This window comes from Notothenia rossii (genome assembly GCF_949606895.1).
Source record: "Notothenia rossii genome assembly, chromosome: 7".
Taxonomy (NCBI): Eukaryota; Metazoa; Chordata; class Actinopteri; order Perciformes; family Nototheniidae; genus Notothenia; species Notothenia rossii.
In genome coordinates, this window is record NC_136905.1 from 43,721,160 (window position 1) to 43,742,689 (window position 21,530).

General features: G+C 42.2%; 1 protein-coding gene across 1 annotated transcript in view; it reads right to left on the minus strand.

Moving 5' to 3' along the window:
- LOC307013657 (protein TMEPAI-like) overlaps positions 1 to 20,902 on the minus strand; it is a 60,793-nt gene extending 39,891 nt beyond the window's left edge. Inside the window, exon 1 of the mRNA XM_079641133.1 lies at positions 20,502 to 20,902. Within this exon, the coding sequence (XP_079497259.1) occupies positions 20,502 to 20,595 (94 nt within the window). The 5' untranslated portion in view covers positions 20,596 to 20,902. The remainder of the gene's footprint in view (positions 1 to 20,501) is intronic.
- Positions 20,903 to 21,530: the final 628 nt, after the last annotated feature.

A 21,530-nucleotide genomic window follows, 5' to 3' on the forward strand; every position in this document is an offset into this window, starting at 1 on the left:
GAGATAGAGAGAGAGAGGGGTGTGGCTTGTGCATGTGTTTGTGGATGGTAGAGCGACAGTGAGCGAGCGTGTTTCTGGAAGTGAAACGGGAAAGCAGAAAAACAGAGGTCTGTGATGTATTTTGTGAAACAGAAGAACAGCAAAATAAATGCAACGGCCTCCCAGCAACGGCCTCCCAAGAAGAGCTCACCTCTCTCCAGTCATTTAAGCTAAAGTGGGTTATTGAACCTGAAGCTTGTTGCTTCTGCCCTCCTCGACTACGGTCTGGGAGCCGACAGGAAAGTTCAACACACAGATGGCCAGTCCGCCCCCTTTGTAGCATATTATTTCGATGAGAGATGAGCAGATCGCCACTGGGCTTTCAACTAAATGCACAGCTCCTTATGGGTACTGCAATTTGTGAAGTGCTTTCCTCCGTGTTGAAACGATCAGCACTGCACCACGGAGGAAAGCGGCAGAAAGTCACCTGGAGTAAAGAGCGGGGCTGCGTTGCGTGCATGGCTTCCTTCTGCAGGTAACGGGAGACGCGCTCTGGCGGCGGTCTCGTTCAGGATCCGAAAATACAATTTAAATATTTTGCACACTTATTCCTAGTGTGCCACTGGTTACGGTGCCGCGTGCCAATGCTGGCACGCGGGCCAGGGGTTGCCGACCCCTGGTCTAGTGTGTTGTGTAGGGCCTTCACACCCCGCCATCTAAAAAACGCCCACACTCCAGTGACACCCGTTCGAAATAAGCCTCTTCAAAATCCAAGGAAAATCCTGCACACCACTTGAAGAGACATGTCATTATTCCACTGTCTGGGTGTTCCTGCACACACAAACAAATGGATTACCCAAATACTGACAAGCAGCGGGCGGCATCGCGTTTCTGCCTTGTTTTTTTTCTCTTTTAGTTTCATGGGACGCAAAACAGCATTTGTAATTTCAAAGCAATAATCGCTGCTTTGTTTCATCTAAGGAGAGACGAGACGTGTAGAGAGGCTGGGCTCACAAAGGGTAATAAACATGCCAAGCATTTGATTTGTCTGAATGCTGGGAAAAACTAATCCGCTACAAGGCAAAAAAGACAGTTTGCTTGTGTACTGTGATTGAATACGTCCCGTCCATTCCCACAGCCATTCATTCACTGGAACTCTTTAGCATCTCAAACAGTCAAACTGTGTGTAAATAGATGTTGACCGAGACAGCAGAACCACCCCCGCCACCACCATCACACACACACACACACTTGACGGATGGCCTGTCTTAGACACACTAGGACTACAAATCTGCCCTGGTCCCAAGGGCATTTTGGGAACCAATGGAGGAGGTTTATGTGTGTGTGTGTGTGTGTGTGTGTGTGTGTGTGTGTGTGTGTGTGTGTGTGTGTGTGTGTGTGTGTGTGTGTGTGTGTGTGTGTGTGTGTGTGTGTGTGTGTGTGTGTGTGTGTGTGTGTGTGTGTGTGTGTGTGTGTGTGTGTGTGTGTGTGTGTGTGTGTGTGTGTGTGTGTGTGTGTGTGTGTGTGTGTGTGTGTGTGTGTGTGTGTGTGTGTGTAATATCTAGACACAAAGGGAGGCCCAGCAGCCAGTGAGAAGGTTGTGAATGCTGCTGGGGGGGGGGGGGGGCATTCACTGAGCAGTGAAGGTGCTGTCAGGACAAGTGGAAGGACGAGGGTTGACCTTTGTGCTGCTTTGGAGTTCGGAAGTCACTGCCTGAACTTGACCTGTTCAGGGCTGAATTTTCCACAATGCTTAGAGCCTCAGAACACAGGGCTGCACAGCCACAATATAAGAATGTGAGGGGAAAGGGGAAGAATGATGGTCAGGCTGTTATAAGCAGTAGGTATACCAGGAAAGACCGGCAAAATATCCCTGTTGTGCTGACATGACAGGATATATAGAAGACTTGTGTGAGGGTCAGAGACAGAGACACCTTCAGCACAAACAAACATCAACTACAACGGCTGCTCTGTTCTGCACAACAGGGTGCTTTTTGTAAGCAAACAAATGTCAGTTTTAAAACAAACCGCACTGCAAGTGTCCTCAGGCTCAAAAAACATGATAAATAAAAACGAATTAGAGGCCTGTACTAGAAGCAGGATTTGGAGTTAGCGAAGTAACTTAAGGGTTAACTCTGAGTTTAGGGCCTAGGATGCTGGTTCACTTCTTACTTCTGTGGTAAGTCCAAATGGTGACTTATGCTGAGCACCTTACCGGCTCCGGAGCAGGTTATGTTCCAGATAAGAGATCAACTCAGTGAAAGCACCGCCTGCTGACCAATCAGAGCTCAGTGTGGGGAGTTTAAAGCTATCAAGTCATATTACAGGAGAAAGGAAATACAGTCTAAACTGCCGTATGCAGGGCAGACAAGGCAAAAATCAACATCTGTGTGAACTTGAAAATTACTTAAATTAAGCTTACTTTAATATCTGGCACGACATACAACGTACCATGGAACCTGTCAATTCAGTTTTTGCTCACATTAAACACAAAATAAAATCAGTCAATAAAATAAAATTAAAGTTCTTATTTCATAAAAGTCCATGACTCCAACACAATACTGAGATTATCTTTTTTTCCTTTTTTCATTTATTTTAAGGTAATGTTAAAGTCATTGACCCAATAGTGGTTACATCAGTACATGTTGTTTATTTTCTGGTGGAATAAACAAAGGGAAAAAAGGATATGTACTGTAAGGCTGAATTTTGGGTGAATGAGTTAAAGATGTTGCATTACAGCTCTCGAATGTTTCTATTTAATGGACAAATATGCAAATGTGGGTTAAATATTCCAATATAGAGATGCAGCAAAGTTGAATAATCGATTAGACAATTGATAGAAACTAAGGCCCCGGACCCACGCGGACACATATGGTAGTTTCCGTTACAGTTTTGTGTCATATAGACCGTTCGGCCACACTGGGATGCAGAATATGGCAGTAAACGACCCCGCAAACGATAACGGGTCCCAAGGTGGATAGATCTGCAAATGGAACGCTCTGGGGGGTCAAACGGCTCCGTGTAATCTCTAAACCATCATTTGCTGATAACGATGAAATAGTTGAACTGTTAAAGCCAATAGAACCGAGAGGGAGTTCCTAAATCCATCTAAACATTACCATTGGTGAATGAGAGTGATGCGCAGCCAGCTTGCCCAAAACCGGAAGCTCTCATACACTCTATATGAAAACTCTGATTATTGCCATAAATGTTATGATGGATTATCAGTAATCATTTCAAAGTGACACAGAGACATTGGATTAACCTTCAGCAGCATTTATATGCGTTGTAATATAGTTGTCAATATTCATTGAACACAACTTTTGATCAGAAAACAGCAAAGGTAAGACGTATTTGCCATTTTGGCCACGTAAAGTGAAGTTGTGTGTTGTCTTTCCTGGCTTTTGCTGCCATTGGTTCTGCCGCACAGTGATGATATCTATACCATTGGAATCTGTGGAATCTCAGTTTTCAGATTATATCTTGTTTGTGCAGATTGCATGAAGTATAAAAGATTGCTACCATGAGTTATGTGCTAAGTGTGTTAGCACCCTTTCGCTTAGTGCTAATTCAGAGGCTCGGTGTTAGAGTTGTGTTTTGTTTCGGTAAAAATGGTTCATATCGTCCGTTAGCTGAGTTTCTTCCCGTTAAGTGGGTATGACACATTCATAGTTTGTTAAATGTTAAGAAGCCCTGAGACACAGTTTCGTGAATATTGTTGTTTTTAGCCCCCGGGGGCGGGGGCCCCGGGCTTAACATAACTGGTCCCATCTTCCCCTATTTGAATATGTACTTCAATGTGCTCACTTACGCTGACATAGTTTGCCATATTTCAGCATCCGGAGTAGTAGTCTGCTATATTAATGTAACTGAGAAAAAAACAATATCCTCTCAGATGACTTTACAATATGGATAGTTTGCAGTGCTCTGTACCAGAACATGTGCTAAAGCTGCTGGGGCCAGCAGAGTGTGTGAGCAGGTCAGCTCACAGTGTAAAAACAGGGTCTGGGGACCCTCAGACTGAAACAAGGAGCCCTTTCTTAACCCCCGCATGTTGAGCACCACTGTTCACTGCCATAACACTCAGCTCAGGAGAGGTGGCAGACTACATAGGGCTCCACTGAGACACACTAACCAAGCGTAAAATTTCCCTCAGAAATTAATTATAGGAGCAGTGATCGTAGATTAAATCTGTCTGGGAGGAAAAACCCCAAAACCTTTTTTTCTTTTTTCTTAAACTTGTTGTTAGGTTGTCTCTGCCACTCCCCTCCCCAAGGTCTCTGCTTTTCACGTCTCAGACTCTAAGTTTGAAGTCTCTTTTTTTCCAGGGCTCATTATTGAAATTCATTAATAATAAAACTAAATAAAAAACAAACTAATTCCAAATGTACAACACCTCTACAAACAAAATAAAGAGGCAAAAACCAACCCCAAACAAACAACAAAGAGCTTAGTGAGAGATTGGTTTGGCTGTCTGGCGGGAGACTGCAGGGTAAATATTGGCTGAGCCTAAGAGTGCCTACGTGTGTGTGTGTGTGTCCGTCTGTCCCTATAGCTAGGTGTAAATGTGTGTGCCTATGTGTACATCTTTGTGTATGTGTCTGATGGAGAGTCAACAAGTGTGCGTTTGGCCTGAGGTAGTTGACAGATGACCCTGCACACACACACACACACACACACACACACACACACACACACACACACACACACACACACACACACACACACACACACACACACACACACACACACACACACACACACACACACACACACACACACACACACACACACACACACACACACACACACACACACACACACACACACACACACACACACACACACACACACACACACACACACACAATTGGTTGAGATTTGCTACCAAACTTTAAATGTAAGTTTTCTGTACTTTACAGTTTTATGGTTATAATATACATCTAATTGTTATTTCATTTCAGGCATATTTTAAAGGGCCCATGTCATGTTTTTCCGGTTATTACCCGTCCCCTTGTGTGTTATGAAGGTTTTTATGCATGTAAACGGTCTGCAGAGTCACAAACCCTCAAAGTAACCCTAACCCTAACCCTGTAGCGAGTAAAACTCTAACACAGAAAAGACCTCCCCAAAACGCCTCGTTGGATTTCCAATGTTTTCTTCCTGGGTATCGCTACGTAGGGATACCCAGTAGCCACGCCCAGAGCTATGGCCGCACCCTCTGCCAGCCGAACATATATACTGTTGGACGCTCAGGTTCAGTTCAAAACTGTATCCAGTCATGTCAACGAGGGTCTGTTTCCTGTCTTGTGACAATGTAGGCCTTACCGAGGGCAGAACCACAACGAAGTCAGTGGTTGACATTTCTTGTTAACACTGTTCCTTCAGATGTTCGAGCCGGTATTCTACTGTGTGCGCAGCATTTCACGGACCAAAGCTTCGCAAACATTGCAGCGATTCATGCCGGATAGACACTGAAGGATGATGATGTTCCTATTTTGTTTGGACCAGCGGGAGATTCGGGTACACAACCTGTAAGTACGCATTGTTGTTTGTGTATTTATGATGCTTAAAACAAACAAGGTATCTACCACGACTGTTTAAATGGGTAAACGTTTCGACAAAACTGGTTTTGATCCCTCCTCCCGGCTCCCTGCCACTTAATTCAGGAGTTTACTTAATTGACAGAAAAAGCGACCTATCACTTTCCAGTCTGTTAACCCAGAATGCAAAGCGATACAAAATTAGTCAAGTGCCGGGAAAACTCAAATTAAGTTAAAGAGACAAACAAGAGGCTAACAACAAAATGAGTGCGGGACCGAGCAAAAAGCTAAAGACATACCACTTCCACACAGAATGGGAGGAAGAATATTTTTTTTTGATGTCACATTCAAAGGTTATTTGCCTTATTTGTAAAGCAAGCGTAGCTCTGCCAAAGAAAGGTAACGTGGAGAGGCATTATCGGAGTGTTCACAAGGCATATGACAGTGACTTCCCTCCGAGTAGCGAGTTTAGAAAGAGAAAGGTCATGTATTATTGCTGCACAAACATTATCTTGCAGTCTTAGTGTCGCCAACTCGTTTCTAACATGCAAAAAGACAAAGAAATGCTTTTATGATGAATTTCCGACCTTTTCAATCCAGACGAGATCTCTCTCTCCCGTCTGTGTGCGATGGGGCGGGGCAGTTTACACACACGCGGCTGCTACATGCAGCAACACACAGAGGAGATGGCGGAGAGAAGCGCTCCAAGGTGTGGTTAAATGTTACCCGTCTTAAGGTGGACAATGCTCCTTGCCAAGAGTGTTTAGCATGTAAGGGCGATAACACGAGCAATTTGTCTAAACATTTAGCAAAAGTGCACCACATTCAGACGGAGGAATGCACCGGGTTCGACTGTCTTTCGAGCAGCTCTGTAGCCCCATCCACGAGTAAGGTTTCCACGTCAGGTGTTATGTATGCTAGCAGCAACACACGGAGTTAACTCAATTATACAAACATGGGTTAATGATTAGAGGTAACAGAGTTACTCTTTATTTTGTTAAAGTTTCAGCTATTCTGTTTACAGTTCTGTCATCAGATTATTTAATACGATTTGTTAAAACATTGTTTTTTCCTTTGACGTGAAATATTATTTATTTTATTTAAATAAAAAGCTATTTTAATTTTGTTCACAATTTGTTAAGTTAATTTAATAATATATGTATTTTTGAATCAAGTGTTCGTCTTTATTGTCTTCATTGTTAGTTTCCACATGCCTAAAACAACCTCAAGCCAAATCTAAAAGTTGATGGCTAAATAAGCGCATTTGAGAAATTGTGCAAGGCATACAGTAATAGTCCGAATAGTCCATTAATCGTTTCATTAATGGAAAGATTAATCGATTATCAAATTAATCGTTTGTTGCAGCCCTATTGTAGTTATCCCATGTATAAATAAAACGTGTTATTCAGCAACCCTAGAAAAACAATATTCTGTTTTATCGTTAATGTCCTGTAACATAATCTTCCTTTGCCAGAATAATGCTGACGTTGTCTGTGTCAACAGGAGTGACAGTCCGCACACACACAAGACTGCAATTGTGGCAGAAGCAAAAAAAGCCCAAAATATATAATTTTCACTCAGAGTGGGAGGATGATTATTTTTGTATCTATTCCAATTCAAAGTCCATCTGTCTCATCTGCAATGCGAGCGTGGCTTTATCGAAGAATGGTAATTTAGGAGCGGCATTTCAAAACAGTGCACAAACGCTACGAGACGGAATTCCCTCCTAATTCTGCCCTACGCTCCCAAAAGGGGAGGGACCTGAAAGGACAGCTAAATGCACAGCAGTCCATTTTCACCCGGCCCAACAACAAGAGCAAGGCTGCTACCATAGCATCTTATCATGTCAGTCACGTTCTTGCGAAACACACGAAGTCTTTCAAAGACGGCGAAGTTGATAAGAAGCATTCCTGGAGGCTGCCGACGCCCTTTTTTGGGGGACAGTAAAAATAACAGTAGCATTTCAACAGGTTTTTGATATAATAAAAACTCAAGTTAGATACCGTTATTAATCAGCTGTAAGTTTTAGTTTGTTTGAACTTATTCATTATAATTATTGTACAAAATGGTATAAGAATGCAAACTTAAATGTATTATAGTCTATTATCAATTCAGGTTAAGAAACTAGTGTTGCTTGCATCCTATTTTAAAGGCATTTCTTTTTATACTCTAATAAAATGCAACAAAAAAGGGTTTGATTCTATTAATCTTGTCTTTTTTATTGCACTTTGGCAGCAAATTCCTGTGTAGCTTCAGATCTGAGTTGTCTTATTAGTAAGCCTAATTTATACTTTTGTAGCAACACTATTTTTATATAATGGCAAAGAAAGGGTTCAGAGTCTTTTCTTTTTTTCCTATGTCATATGTGGCAGAACGGCCACAAGTTCCTCTTCAGAGAGGGTCTTCAGTACAGGTGGCAATATTGTCACATGCCTGCGCTCATCTCTGAAACCAGACCATGTAAACAGGCTGGTGTTTCTTGCAAAAAATCTTTAAGATATGACATGAGCAGCCCTACCAGCATTTGCCATGGTGGCCAAAACATTTTTATTTGGTCTTAAATTGTAGTTCAACATTTATTTCCTGTTACTTCTGGACCATGACGGTTGGCCAGCCTTCAACGTTTAACTGAGTGGAATATGTTGAATATGTTTTACCAAAAACTGGCTATATGTTAAGGAGTTTTCAGTAGGTTGTGACAGTGCACGGCAACATATTTGATTTAATTTATTTTGGTCTAATTTATCTTTGTTTATCATATTAATATATATTTAGTATGGTTTTGGAAGTGCGCCCCAACATATTTGTTGATCTTGTTTATTGGTAAAATATTATTTGTTTTAAAGTTCAATAAATGGTCAATGAATAATCGTCAAAATAATCGTGATATCAATTATCGACCCAAATAATCGTGATAATGATTTTTAACATAATCGCACAGCCCTAATAGACAGTATACTCCGGGTGACATAGACAGTATACTCATTACATTACATGTTACTTGTTAGACGCTTTTATCCAAAGCGACTTACATACTCAATACTGTGGGCAATCCCCACAGGAGCAATTTGGGGTACAGTGTCTTGCCCAGGGACACAACGACATGCTGACTGCAGTGGTGTTTGAACCTGTGACCCCCTGATCCCAACACCAAGGCTCCATCCACTGCACCACACGCCTACTCCGGGTGATTTACCGTATGGTCAGTCGCGACTTAATTACATTATAGTTCACGTTCCTAGCGTGTATGCTACCGAGCTACCGTTCCTAGCATGTATGTTACCGAGCTAAAAAAGAAGGCTACCAAGAGCTAGACATGCTAGGGAAAACATTTTTTTTATGCCAGCTACAATGAATGACCGAACGTAGCAGACTACTACCAGTATAAGATTGCAATTGTAAACATGTTCTTGCTAGCCTAATATGAACCACTAGCTGTAGTTCATAGTAGGTTGGCATATTACACTGAACTAGCAAATGTAGGTTAGCATATTAATCTAGCTGGCAAGCTAACAAACCTAAAACAACTAAGTTTCTCTAATATTTTGAGATTAGCATTTGATTCCGTCCAGCCAGATCAGGAAACTCCTGGCGTATCTGGCGGACAACACATGACGGGATGAACACTCTGATGCCTTGTCCTAAAAAGCCCCAGCACCAGCTTACAAGGCAAGATAGGCAAGATGCTGAAAACGCCTATAAGGGGAGTAATGGATGATATACAGTAGTGTATATATGTATATTTACACATGTTCATTTTGTACATTTCTAAAAATAAAGTTTGATGGAAATACTTAGTAGCCTTTCTTCCCTGAATTATTTGCTCCTATAACATATCATTCATATATAGCAAACCATGATTTGATTTTTCATCAAACAGTAGTAGTTTATTACAGATAAAAATAACTTCTCTAACTAACTCTTCTTCCGTTCTACGCCTCAAAGGTCTATAATCGAATCTGTACATGTTATGGAGCTTCTGCAGGGTGTGGGGTATGTATTGTGTATATCTTGGCATATAATGTTGTGTGCTACTGTTGGTGTTTTCAGCTAGCTGGCTACATAATGTTGTCAGCTAGGCTACCTTTCTAATTTCTTTGCAACAGACGTTTTCCACTTCGGTAGGCAACATGGCGCAGTTTCCACAAGTGCACCTAAATAACAACAGTTGTAGGTACAGTTTGGTTGGTTAGCGTATAACATATGCGGCTGTTCCGACACCATCGTAAGACTGATGTTCCGCTCAGAGCGAGCCGAAAAAAGCACTGTTATGGCGCATTTCCACCGCAGGCCTCGCTCGACTTAGTATGGTTTTGTTAGGCCCGGCTCACTTTAATGCTGCGCTTCCATTACAGTTTAGGAACTGGGGTAGTATCTATAGTAACGCAGTGTAGGCGGAGCCGTGACATCATCTTCAGAAAAACCACATCAGCCGTTAACTGTTAGCACTCAAGCTTACAGCTCCTCATATCTGTTCAGAAACTGGACAACAGTTAAACAAATACAAACCACAGACTGTTTGTGTCATGGCGAATACAGTCGCTGGTTTATTTATGTCTGTAGGCCGTTGTTGTGAGTGTGGACGGTCGGAGCATATACAACGTTGGCTTAGCCGATCTCCATTTAGACAACACGCATTTTAAAAGGTTTTTCGCCTGCCGTCTGTCTGCAGACTTGTCAAAGCATTAATTCATGGTTTTTACTAACAGTACTACTTCATACTATCAGTATGTTGTTACTTCGGCATCATTTTGAAACGTGTATTACGATTAAATCACCGTCAAATATGTTCAACTTGTTGTAGTTGTAGCCCCGTTACCATCGATTCTCTCACTAGTTTAGCATATTCAGCCCGGTTTTGGCCCGCTTGTTGGCCCCGATAGAACCACGATTGTGTCGGGCCCAGTGTTAATTTCGTCAACGAAAACTATGACGAAACATGTTCGTCAACGACCTTTTTTACATGACTAAGACGAGACGATGACGAGATAAAAATAGATTCTTGATAACGAAAACTATGACGAAATGTATATTTGGTCGGGCTGTCAGTCGATTAAAATATTTAATTGCGATTAATCGCATGATTGTCCATAGTTAATCGCAAATTAATTGCACATCTTTTATCTGTTCTAAATGTACCTTAGAGGAATATTTTTCAAGTTTGTAATACTCTTATCAACATATGAGTGGACAAATATGCTTTATGCAAATGTTTATTATCATTTGAACAATACAATACAAAGTGTCAGCCTACAAACACACGGGGTGTGTGTGTGTGTGTGTGTGTGTGTGTGTGTGTGTGTGTGTGTGTGTGTGTGTGTGTGTGTGTGTGTGTGTGTGTGTGTGTGTGTGTGTAGGCCTGTCACGATAATTAATTGTGTTGGACGATAAATTTTTCTGGAAATTATTGCGATAAACGACAATATTGTCGGCACCGTTTTAAGACCATTTTAGACATAATGATAATATATAATAATAATTCAAGTACATCCTTTCAAACATAACTTTTTATTGAACATGCAACATTGCAAATGAAATGTGAAATAATATTAAAATATATAAATTAATAAATAAAAAAAATTAATTAAATTATAATAAATTAATTAAATCACACACAACCAAAACAATAAATGAAATAGAGTCAGGCTGGAAAACAGAGCTCTCTCTCTCATTCATATATATATATATATATATATATATATATATAAATAAATAAATAAATAAATAAATATGAGCACACATTATCTCACAAGCAAAAAAAAACTCCTTAAAACAACAGTCAAGTGTACAGTCCACTGTCAAAGACCCAGATGTCTCAACAGGCCATATCCAAATCTGTTTTTCTAAGTTTTCGAGCAAGGAACACCAACATGTTTGCATTGTCGGGCGGGGGCTCTCCATCTCCAGCTGCCCTGTTTGCTCCCAGCTGGAAAAATTGAATGGGGTGGTTGTGTTTTAGGTGGTTTAAAATGCGTGGTATTGCCTGCTTTTGTCGCTACCTTTTTTAAACCAATGCGACACACCGCCCGGCTCATTCAAGTCCGTAGGTTCGCCTCGTTGATTTGGTTTGAATCCAAAATACTGCCACACCGGAGAATCGAGATGTGTCGTTAGGTTTTGTAACCAATTCCATTTCACTTTAAATTCCCCGCGAGTAAGTCACACGTTGTCTCCCGCTTGTCGCTATATTATTAATTTGGCTGCTACGCTGCTGCACGTGCACGCGGAGTGTCCTGACCTGGCTGTGTGTCAGCCCCGACCCTCACAGCGCGCCTGGCAGCCACAGCGCTCAAGGTTAAAATGCTGGTCACATCTTTATGTAAATGGCAATTTATCGAGCTCAGAAAAGTTATCGAGTCCATTTTTATTTATCGTACGATAAGTTAATTTATCGATTATCGCGACAGGCCTATGTGTGTGTGTGTGTGTGTGTGTGTGTGTGTGTGTGTGTGTGTGTGTGTGTGTGTGTGTGTGTGTGTGTGTGTGTGTGTGTGTGTGTGTGTGTGTGTGTGTGCAACTCAAGGCATATGCTCGAACGGGAGCTGCCTGGACGCTGCAGTCATGTTGCGCGCACTATCCGTGCTGAGTGTGCTGACTGTTCGTACAATGTCCCACTGTCTGGCTACCTGCATAAAGTCAAGTGTTCAGCGCAGTTGTCGGCGAAATGTTGCTCCTCTGTTTTCATTTAAACAGCTTCTTAGCGCAGTTAGCGCAGCTAGCTAGCACCAGATGCTAACAACAACAATACACGTAAGGTCTCTCTCTCGCGCCACACATCAGAGTCCTGCACGGGTCTGATTTTCAAGACCCGCTCCCACCCCGCACCCGCGACGTGCAATACCGAACCCGCCCCGCTACCCGCACATATTGCCAATTAGTTCCGCAACCCGACCCGACCCGCCGGCACAAGATCCGCAACCCGACCCGAACCCGCATATATATAAGCAGTGAAAACGTGCAATTATTAACACACGCAGAACGCATATTTGGCTCAAAAAGCCTGGGATGTTGGTTATTTTCTGCATCTAGGATGACACCAAAAGCCTCCCAGACGTTGGATTTCGCTCTTGAGGAAGAGTTATTGAAAATGCTGTATTCTCCGCTAGAGAGCTTCACCTCAGCCATTCAGAATGTGGCGCGCTCAGCATCAGATAGATGCGCTGCAGAGGTTATGATTATGCTCGGTCCCGCGGGGGAGAGGTCTGAGGATTTAAACATTAAACTAAATTATCATTATTTAAATATATTTATTATGCAACACCCGCAACCCGACCCGCATCATCTTTGTTTTACCCAGAACCGAACCCGGAAAAAAGCGTTTGAAAAAATACCACCCGCAAATCACCTTTTTTGCGGGTCACCCGTCGGGTACCCGCGGATACCCGACTCGATGCAGGACTCTGCCACACATACACACACCCTCCCGGTCCTCCCGATGGCCAGCCAGTGCCTGCCGGTGTGCGTGGAAGTGTGGTCTGCCGCAAGCGGACGGCAGGAGCGGTGCTGTCAGCATCAGCTTGTAGATGCTATTTTAAACTCAATGCGCTCTGAAACTACGGGGTGGCCGAGGACTCAAAATACACATGCGTTAATCGCGTTAAAATAATTAGTGGCGTAATTAACGCGTTAACTTGAAAGCCCTAATATTTAGTTTTCGTTGACGAGACGGGACTAAGGTGTTAATGGTGGACTATCGGACATTCAAAATGCAGCATATTTTCCCCAAAGTGTCCATCTTGTCTGTCAAAATGCATCTTACGTTTCTAACTTGCAATATCATTATTTCCGCTCTCTTCACTCCAGAAGAGTGATCTGCCTGTGTCTCTCTGTGTGCGGGGGGTGGGGCCTAACATACATGCTGCAGCGGACACAGAGATCTGCCGGGGACGGAGCGTTCAGAGAGTATAGAGACACATTTTGACTAAAATGTAATTTTTCATCGACTAAAGTTGACTAAAACGTTTTTAGTTTTCGTCGACTAAAACTAGACTAAAACTACGAAGGATAGGAATGACTAAAATGTGACTAAAACTAATAACCATTTTCGTCTAAAGACTAACCCCTAGATTCCATCGGGTCCGTCTGCGGCGCGTTACGGGCGCGTTACGGCTGCACCGCGGTGCTCACGGCGATCGCGGCCACTCTAGTCAATGGGTGCTATTCCACCACACGCGGTGCGTAATGGCTCAGAAGCGTCCCAGAAGCGGCTCGGCGCAGGGCTCCTCTAAAATTAGGATGAATCCTATTTTTGTCGCGGCGCAGCCATAACGTAGGCAGGAAGTGGAACGGTCAGAGCATCCGGGCCAGGCCCATCCCCCACATATACACATTTTGCAGACCCCCCCCCCCCACTCCTTCGTCAAAACACCTTCACTACGACACGCACAATGGACGAGGAGCTTTTCATTCTGGAGGTGGAAAAACACACTATTTTATATGATGTAACCAATGCTTTTTACAAGGACAACATCAGAAAGGACAAGGCCTGGTTTTTAATCGCTGGAGTATATAGCATATATATACAGTGGGGCAAAAAAGTATTTAGTCAGCCACCAATTGAAAAATCACATTGTCTGATTTTTAAAGAATTTATTTGCAAATTATGGTGGAAAATAAGTATTTGTTCACCTACAAACAAACAAGATTTCTGGCTCTCACAGACCTGTAACTTCTTCTTTAAGAGCCTCCTCTGTCCTCCACTTGTTAACTGTATTAATGGCACCTGTTTGAACTCGTTATCAGTATAAAAGACACCTGTCCACAACCTCAAACAGTCACACTCCAAACTCCACTATGGCCAAGACTAGTGCTGTGTACCTGGACTCACATTCAGGTTCAGGACCGGACTCAAGTCCAGAGGTTCAGGTTCAGGTCCGGACTTTTAAGTCCGGACTTGTGTCAAGTTGTGTGAGTAACTAAAGTGAACTTATTGTGAGCTAATTATCAATTGAAAATAAACTCATAATCAACTCAAATTCAAACTCGTCAGGTTTATTGTGCCCCCTTCCAACTTGTGTCTACACCATGTCTTTTCTAGAACTCTACATGTGTTACTAACTACACAACACAACTACATACATAGTGATGTACATACAAGACTCAATATGCAAGAGTACAAGTCTATGTGTTCTTGTTCAAGAACAACAGCATATTGACATTGTCTGGGTGAAGTGTTGCTCTTTCGGCAGACACTATATCACCATACATAGAAAGGAGTTAGCTTAGCTACACTACCAAATATGGCAACCAGCATCCCACGCCAGCTTCCCTTGACGTCACACAGATCTCGCGAGCAGTTGCGATATTTTGCGAGACTTCGTGAGTTCAGTAATGGCCGCCATATCAGAAGCCAAAACAATGTTTTTCGTCTTTTCTCAGCGCAAATTTCTCGATCTATTGAAGGTTTTAGATGGTTTAGAACACAAAGGAGAATATACGTAAGTACCGGTTCCTGACGTTCCGGTTTTAACCGGACTTGAACCGAAACTTTTTACAAGTCCAGTACCGGTTCGGCGTACTGTTACGCAGCACTAGCCAAGACCAAAGAGCTGTCAAAGGACACCAGAAACAAAATTGTAGACCTGCACCAGACTGGGAAGACTGAATCTGCAATAGGTAAGCAGCTTGGTGTGAAGAAATCAACTGTGGGAGCAATTATTAGAAAATGTAAGACATACAAGACCACTGATAATCTCCCTCGATCTGGGGCTCCACGCAAGATCTCACCCTGTGGGGTCAAAATGATCACAAAAACGGTGAACAAAAATCCCAGAAACATACGGGGGGAACTAGTCAATGACCTGCAGAGAGCTGGGACCAAAGTAACAAAGGCTACCATCAGTAACACACTACGCCGCCAGGGACTCAAATCCTGCAGTGCCAGACGTGTCCCCCTGCTTAAGCCAGTACATGTCCAGGCCCGTCTGAAGTTTGCTAGAGAGCATTTAGATGATCCAGAAGAGGATTGGGAGAATGTCATATGGTCAGATGAAACCAAAATATAACTTTTTGGTAAAAACTCAACTAGACGTGTTTGCTAGAGAAAGAATGCTGAGTTGCATCCAAAGAACACCATACCTACTGTGAAATATGGGGGTGGAAACATCATGCTTTGGGGCTGTTTTTCTGCAAAGGGACCAGGACGACTGATCCGTGTAAAGGAAAGAATGAATGGGGTCATGTATCGTGAGATTTTGAGTGACAACCTCCTTCCATCAGCAAGGGCATTGAAGATGAAACGTGGCAGGGTCTTTCAGATCCCATGATCCCAAACACACCGCCCGGGCAACGAAGGAGTGGCTTCGTAAGAAGCATTTCAAGGTCCTGGAGTGGCCTAGCCAGTCTCCAGATCTCAACCCCATAGAAAATCTTTGGAGGGAGTTGAAAGTCTGTGTTGCCCAGCGACAGCCCCAAAACATCACTGCTCTAGAGGAGATCTGCATGGAGGAATGGGCCAAAATACCAGCAACAGTGTGTGAAAACCTTGTGAAGACTTACGTTTGACCTCTGTCATTGCCAAAAAAGGGTCTATAACAAAGTATTGAGATGAACTTTTGTTATTGACCAAATACTTATTTTCCACCATCATTTGCAAATAAATTCTTTAAAAATCAGACAATGTGATTTTCTATTATACCTAGGGTGAAAATTACAGGCCTCTCATCTTTTTAAGTGGGAGAACTTGCACAGTTGGTGGCTGACTAAATACTTTTTTGCCCCACTGTGTATATATATATATATATATATATATATATATACACACACAAACTAATTTTGCAGACCCTATCCCTCCATGGTCTTTCAAGTAGGAGGAGAAATGCCAGCGTTCTCCTCCGGTTTACAGGCACTGTGTACATTATATATAGAATAATTATGATGATAAATGCATTTTTTTGGGCAGGAGCTCCAACAAGTCGTTTAGGACAGAGAGTGAATACACATACTATACAGAGATGCTGCATGAGAAACCAATGTGAGTTTGTAAAATTACACAATATAAATCTATTCTAATTAGGGGTGCACCGAATGGGAAATTCTTGGCCGAAACCGATACCGAAAATAGGAAACAGTTGGCCGAAAACCGAATGCCGAAAGGCCGAAAATGATTAATAGAAATATATATATATATATATATATATAATGTATACATTTTTTACCAATGTTGTTCAGCTGCCTGATTATGGAAAAATAAATGATTATGGCAAAACTTAACTTAAATAATAATCAGTATTATGGGTCCATAAAACCTTTATTCAGCACTTTTGAATGCATACAGTACATTAATTCCAAGTCAAGTGCATTTTCTTTTCTCTGTAGGATAACTACAACAAAGTGCATTCAGAACAAAGCCAAGGTGCTTTAAAACTGCATAAACATCTAGGCCATTAGGCCTACAACAAAATAGTGTAAATAAAGACTGTAACAGCCAGGCCTTCAACAACAACAAATGCACCTATAAGTGCATGCATACAAATGTGCAAACTGGATAAATCCACATGAATGTAACTATTTACAAATTCAATTACAATTCAATTTCAAGAATATGTAAATAAGGCTGTCTGTCCTCATAACCAAAGTAGTAAACATTGTATAAAGATACATAAAGTAAAAACTGGATACAAAATCCACAATCAATTACAAATTAAATTACAATTTCAAGAATCTGCAAATAAGGTGGTCTGTCCTCATGAGCAATGTAAACAACATTGTATCATTTAGATAGCGAAAGTACAATATATTGAACACTGTGCTGCTGTCATTTCCCCCTAATGATAACCTGAGATGGTGAATTATAACTCACAATGAAAATTGTTCAGGAAAGTGGGTATAGAGTAGACATGTAGAACTAGATAAGCTTATGATAAGCCAGCCTTGTCTACTTATTAAGGAAAAGTGAGAGGTTATTTTTAATGAACATTAGCTTCTCTGCTTTATCAGCCATAAGTCTGTTCCTCTTCTCATCAAGCACATGAGAGGCAGCGCTGAACAGTCTCTCGCTGTCAGTGCTTGTGATTTGATCTTACTCCGCATATTTGTCCGGGTGTTTTGATTTCAAGTGGTGGAGTAATCCCGAAGTGGTGAAAGTCTTTGCAGTTACACCCCCTCGAGAAGTGTCAGCTGAACACGTTTTACAAATCGCAATCCGCGCCTCTTTCTCTGATATTTTTAAATATCTCCGAGCGGCAGACATGTTGGCTGTGAGCCAGCCGCGAACATGGTCGCGCGCCGTGCTTGTCGCCGCGTTTTGATTACGTCATCACAACAACACGTTAGCTTACCAACGTAACCCTGTTCTCTGACATTCGGTGATATTTTTTCGGTGCTAGAACCCTTTCGGCCAAAAGCCGAAAGGGCCTTTTTAACCATTTTCGGCCGATAATTTTCGGCGGCCGAATATTCGGTGCATCCCTAATTCTAATAGACCTCAACAATGGAATTATGATCTGTGGAAATGGCCATGACATGGGACCTTTAATATAGAAATATAGAAAGTGCTTGCAAAAAAAAGTATAATTTTGAACCAACGTTAAAACAAATCCTATATCATTTATAAGCTTTGAACCCTAAGATCTTCATTTTTTACTTGGAAATGTTTCTTATTGCTGGTGAACATTGACTTAGTGAAAGAATCTTCTGGAATCCATACAACAAAACAACCAGCACTATCAACATGAGGTTTGTTGAATGGAAAACACACCGGTATTTGCATTAGTTATACAAGTGTAATGACCTCGTGCAGCAGGCATATGGTATTTCCCCACTTGTTAAAGAAAGACAGGACTGATAAGAGTCATGATAGATTAAATGACTTAAGAGTGGAACATGTTTGCAGAGGACCTGTCACCCTGCAGGGACTTCACCTTCACACAGAAGTCTAACCTCCTATAACATTTCATTTGAAAATTGCATGAGTAATGGCTTAAGGGTTAATCATGTTTCCCTGACTGCTAACTGTAGGCTCAAGAGTATGCACAAACGGAGCAAGTCTACATGAAGCTGTTTCAGTTTATAATAATACACCTACATATGAGATAACTGCAACACTCAATGAATTCAAGAACAGCAAAGGCTAAAGACTAACACAAATTCAATCCAATCACGTGAATCCCAGTATGTAAGCAGAGGTTCGATTCCTGGCCGTGACACACTGTCTGCACTGTGATCCCTCTATGTTCCTAGTCCCTTTCAATTTTCCTCTTCATCTGAATAAAGAGGAAATACACCAGTGAGACCGCCCGCACTGCTTAAAAAAAAAGGCACTTTTCTCCAGCCAGAGAAATCATCAAAGCATGAGCTACATTATTCAGCCTTGCCGAGTCTGCATGACAACACAGCCAACAAACAAGAGCTCTTTTCAAACCAGACGGCCACTACAGTAGGACACAGCTATTTCAGACCACTTGTGAATTGAGTTCCCTCCAACTAGTTCAGAGGATGAGAAATACAGTGAAAACTACCAGGCCATAGTAACACATACATGAATAATCATACATTCACTATACAGTTTAGTGTGTGCACTGCTGGTATTTATCCACACAATTATTTGACTTTTTTTTTTGCAGCCAAGTTAAGAAGTCTCAGTCAATTCAACACACACACACACACGTTACAATTTGGCATCAGTGCAACCACACTCTGCTGCCAAATCTACATCTAATATCCTGCGTTCACCAGGCCTGGCCCCAATGGACATTACACATCACTGTAACTCTGTCCGTCCGTCTGTAGCTGCATGTCTGTCTGTCATTAAGAAGTACATCTAATATCCTGCGTTCACAAGGCCTGGCCCCAATGGAAATTACACATCACTGTAACTCTCTCCGTCCGTCTGTAGCTGCTCTGTGTGTCTGCATGTTTGTCTGTCAATGTCTGCCTGTCTAGCTTCTGATGTGTCTGTCTGCGTCTCTGTTTATATCTCTGTCAGTACTTGTCTGGCTGCCTGGTTATGAGTTTATCCGCCTATCGGCCCGGGTCTTATTTATTGTATGTGTCTGTCCTCTGCCTTTTTGTCTGTCTGTCTGTCTGTCTGTCTGTCTGTCTGTCTGTCTGTCTGTCTGTCTGTCTGTCTGTCTGTCTGTCTGCCTTTTTGTTTGTCTGTCTGTCTGTCTGTCTGTCTGTCTGTCTGTCTGCCTTTTTGTTTGTCTGTCTGTCTGTCTGTCTGCCTTTTTGTTTGTCTGTCTGTCTGTCTGTCTGTCTGTCTGTCTGTCTGTCTGTCTGTCTGTCTGTCTGTCTGTCTTCTGTCTGTCTGTCCCTCAGTCATAAAGATGAACATCTGCAGTGGATAAGGCAGACAGAGAGCAGAGCTGATAATGATAGTTTCTCTCTGGCCTGCTCACAAGGCAGACAGACATAACATACCATTCCAGCGTTTCCTGTCTATGCTGACAGGCAAACTATTTAACCCTCTGTGGTGATCTCTCAGAGCATATGCACAGCCCCGCAGGCCTAGAAGGCTCAATCCGAAAGTTTGAATATAACATTTGGCAGAAAACCGCAAGTAGAAAAAAAAAAAGAACAGTTAAAGTAGGAAGAAATATTAAAGAAACTTGCAATAAAATAGTAAATCATTCAAGTAGGTATATGTTTAATGCTAATGTTCTATGATTTTTACATTCACATATAGACATGTAATAGGATAAACCCATTTGTTAACGGCTAGCCAATTAAAAGAGTTCACAAATAAAGTTGGATAACCACTAAAAAGTCAGTAGGGTATTTTAAGTTAAATAAAAACAAGAAAATAAACTTTAAATACGAGTAAGTACTCTAATGTCACCATGACGTTTATATTAGACAGCAGACATACAGTAGTATTACAGTAATAGGCTAGTTTTCATAAGGAAAATGCTATCAGCGCAGGTAGAGTAACTTATGTCTGATAGTGCTCCTTCTGCTGCTACACTTTATGAAAGGGATTAGGCACTAAAGACTCCTGGTAGCTTGTTAACGTTGAGGAGAAACGCAACAAATGTTACTCACATATCTCCATTCCCTGTGGCTGGGAAGCGGTGCAGTTGCAGGAGCAGGTGACATTGGAGTTGCCGGGGCCGCCAGGGGCCGTTAGGTTTTGCATGGGGCTGGGCGGACCAGGACACCACTCCGGAGAGAGAGCCGCCGCCGCCACTGTCGGGGCCCCACGACTGGAAAACAACAAAAAACTTCCCGGCAGCGGCAGCACAGTCCGCCGCTACAGTAACTCCCGACAGTTTCGCACTTATTTTCCACGGTTATTCTCACGCCATGTTTAACTCGGAGCGGCACAGAGATTGAATTAGAAGGAGACTTGGGGACGGACCATTGCCATTGCCACGGGCTAACGCATTGTAGAGTTTTTTCCGTTCCTTCCTCCGCCGCCGAGAGCAGCTGTCCTTCCTCTACTACAGCAGAGCAAACAGCGGGCTGATGCCGCGCCCACACACTGAAAGACCGACACTCTGGCCAATCAGAGGGCTCCAGAGGAGGGACAGCCAGGGGGGAAAAGACATGCTGCCTTCAGGAGCAGACAGAAATACAGCTATTCTCACTTCAACCGGTGGCCATTTTTATAAAATACCATATAGGCCTAATCTCAGACTGAAAAAATACAAACTGGAAGTGTCTGGATTTAAAATACAGGCATCATGTGACAGGGCGTGTACATTTCTTATGAGGGTAGCGATTGAACTGACTCAAAATACTTTTTTGTTGATAACATTAAAGGGGAAATATGGGTTGGATGATGCAAATAGGAGATGCAACATTTTAGCATTTGATAAGTAACTTTTTGTACATGTACTATAGGAATACTCATACGAAATTGAACAAATGTTCTTGTTATAGAGGCTTAAATTACCTCTCCAAAAGAACTGTGTTGAGCACGTCACATCAAGTTACTGTCTTTAAATGAGTAAAATACTATTTGTTTGTGCAGGGGCCCCTGTTTCAGTCAAGCTTGTTGTGGTGCTGTCTTTTGAGAGTAGTTCATATTCATGAGGTGCTTGCATATATTAGCTGAAGATTGCATTAATT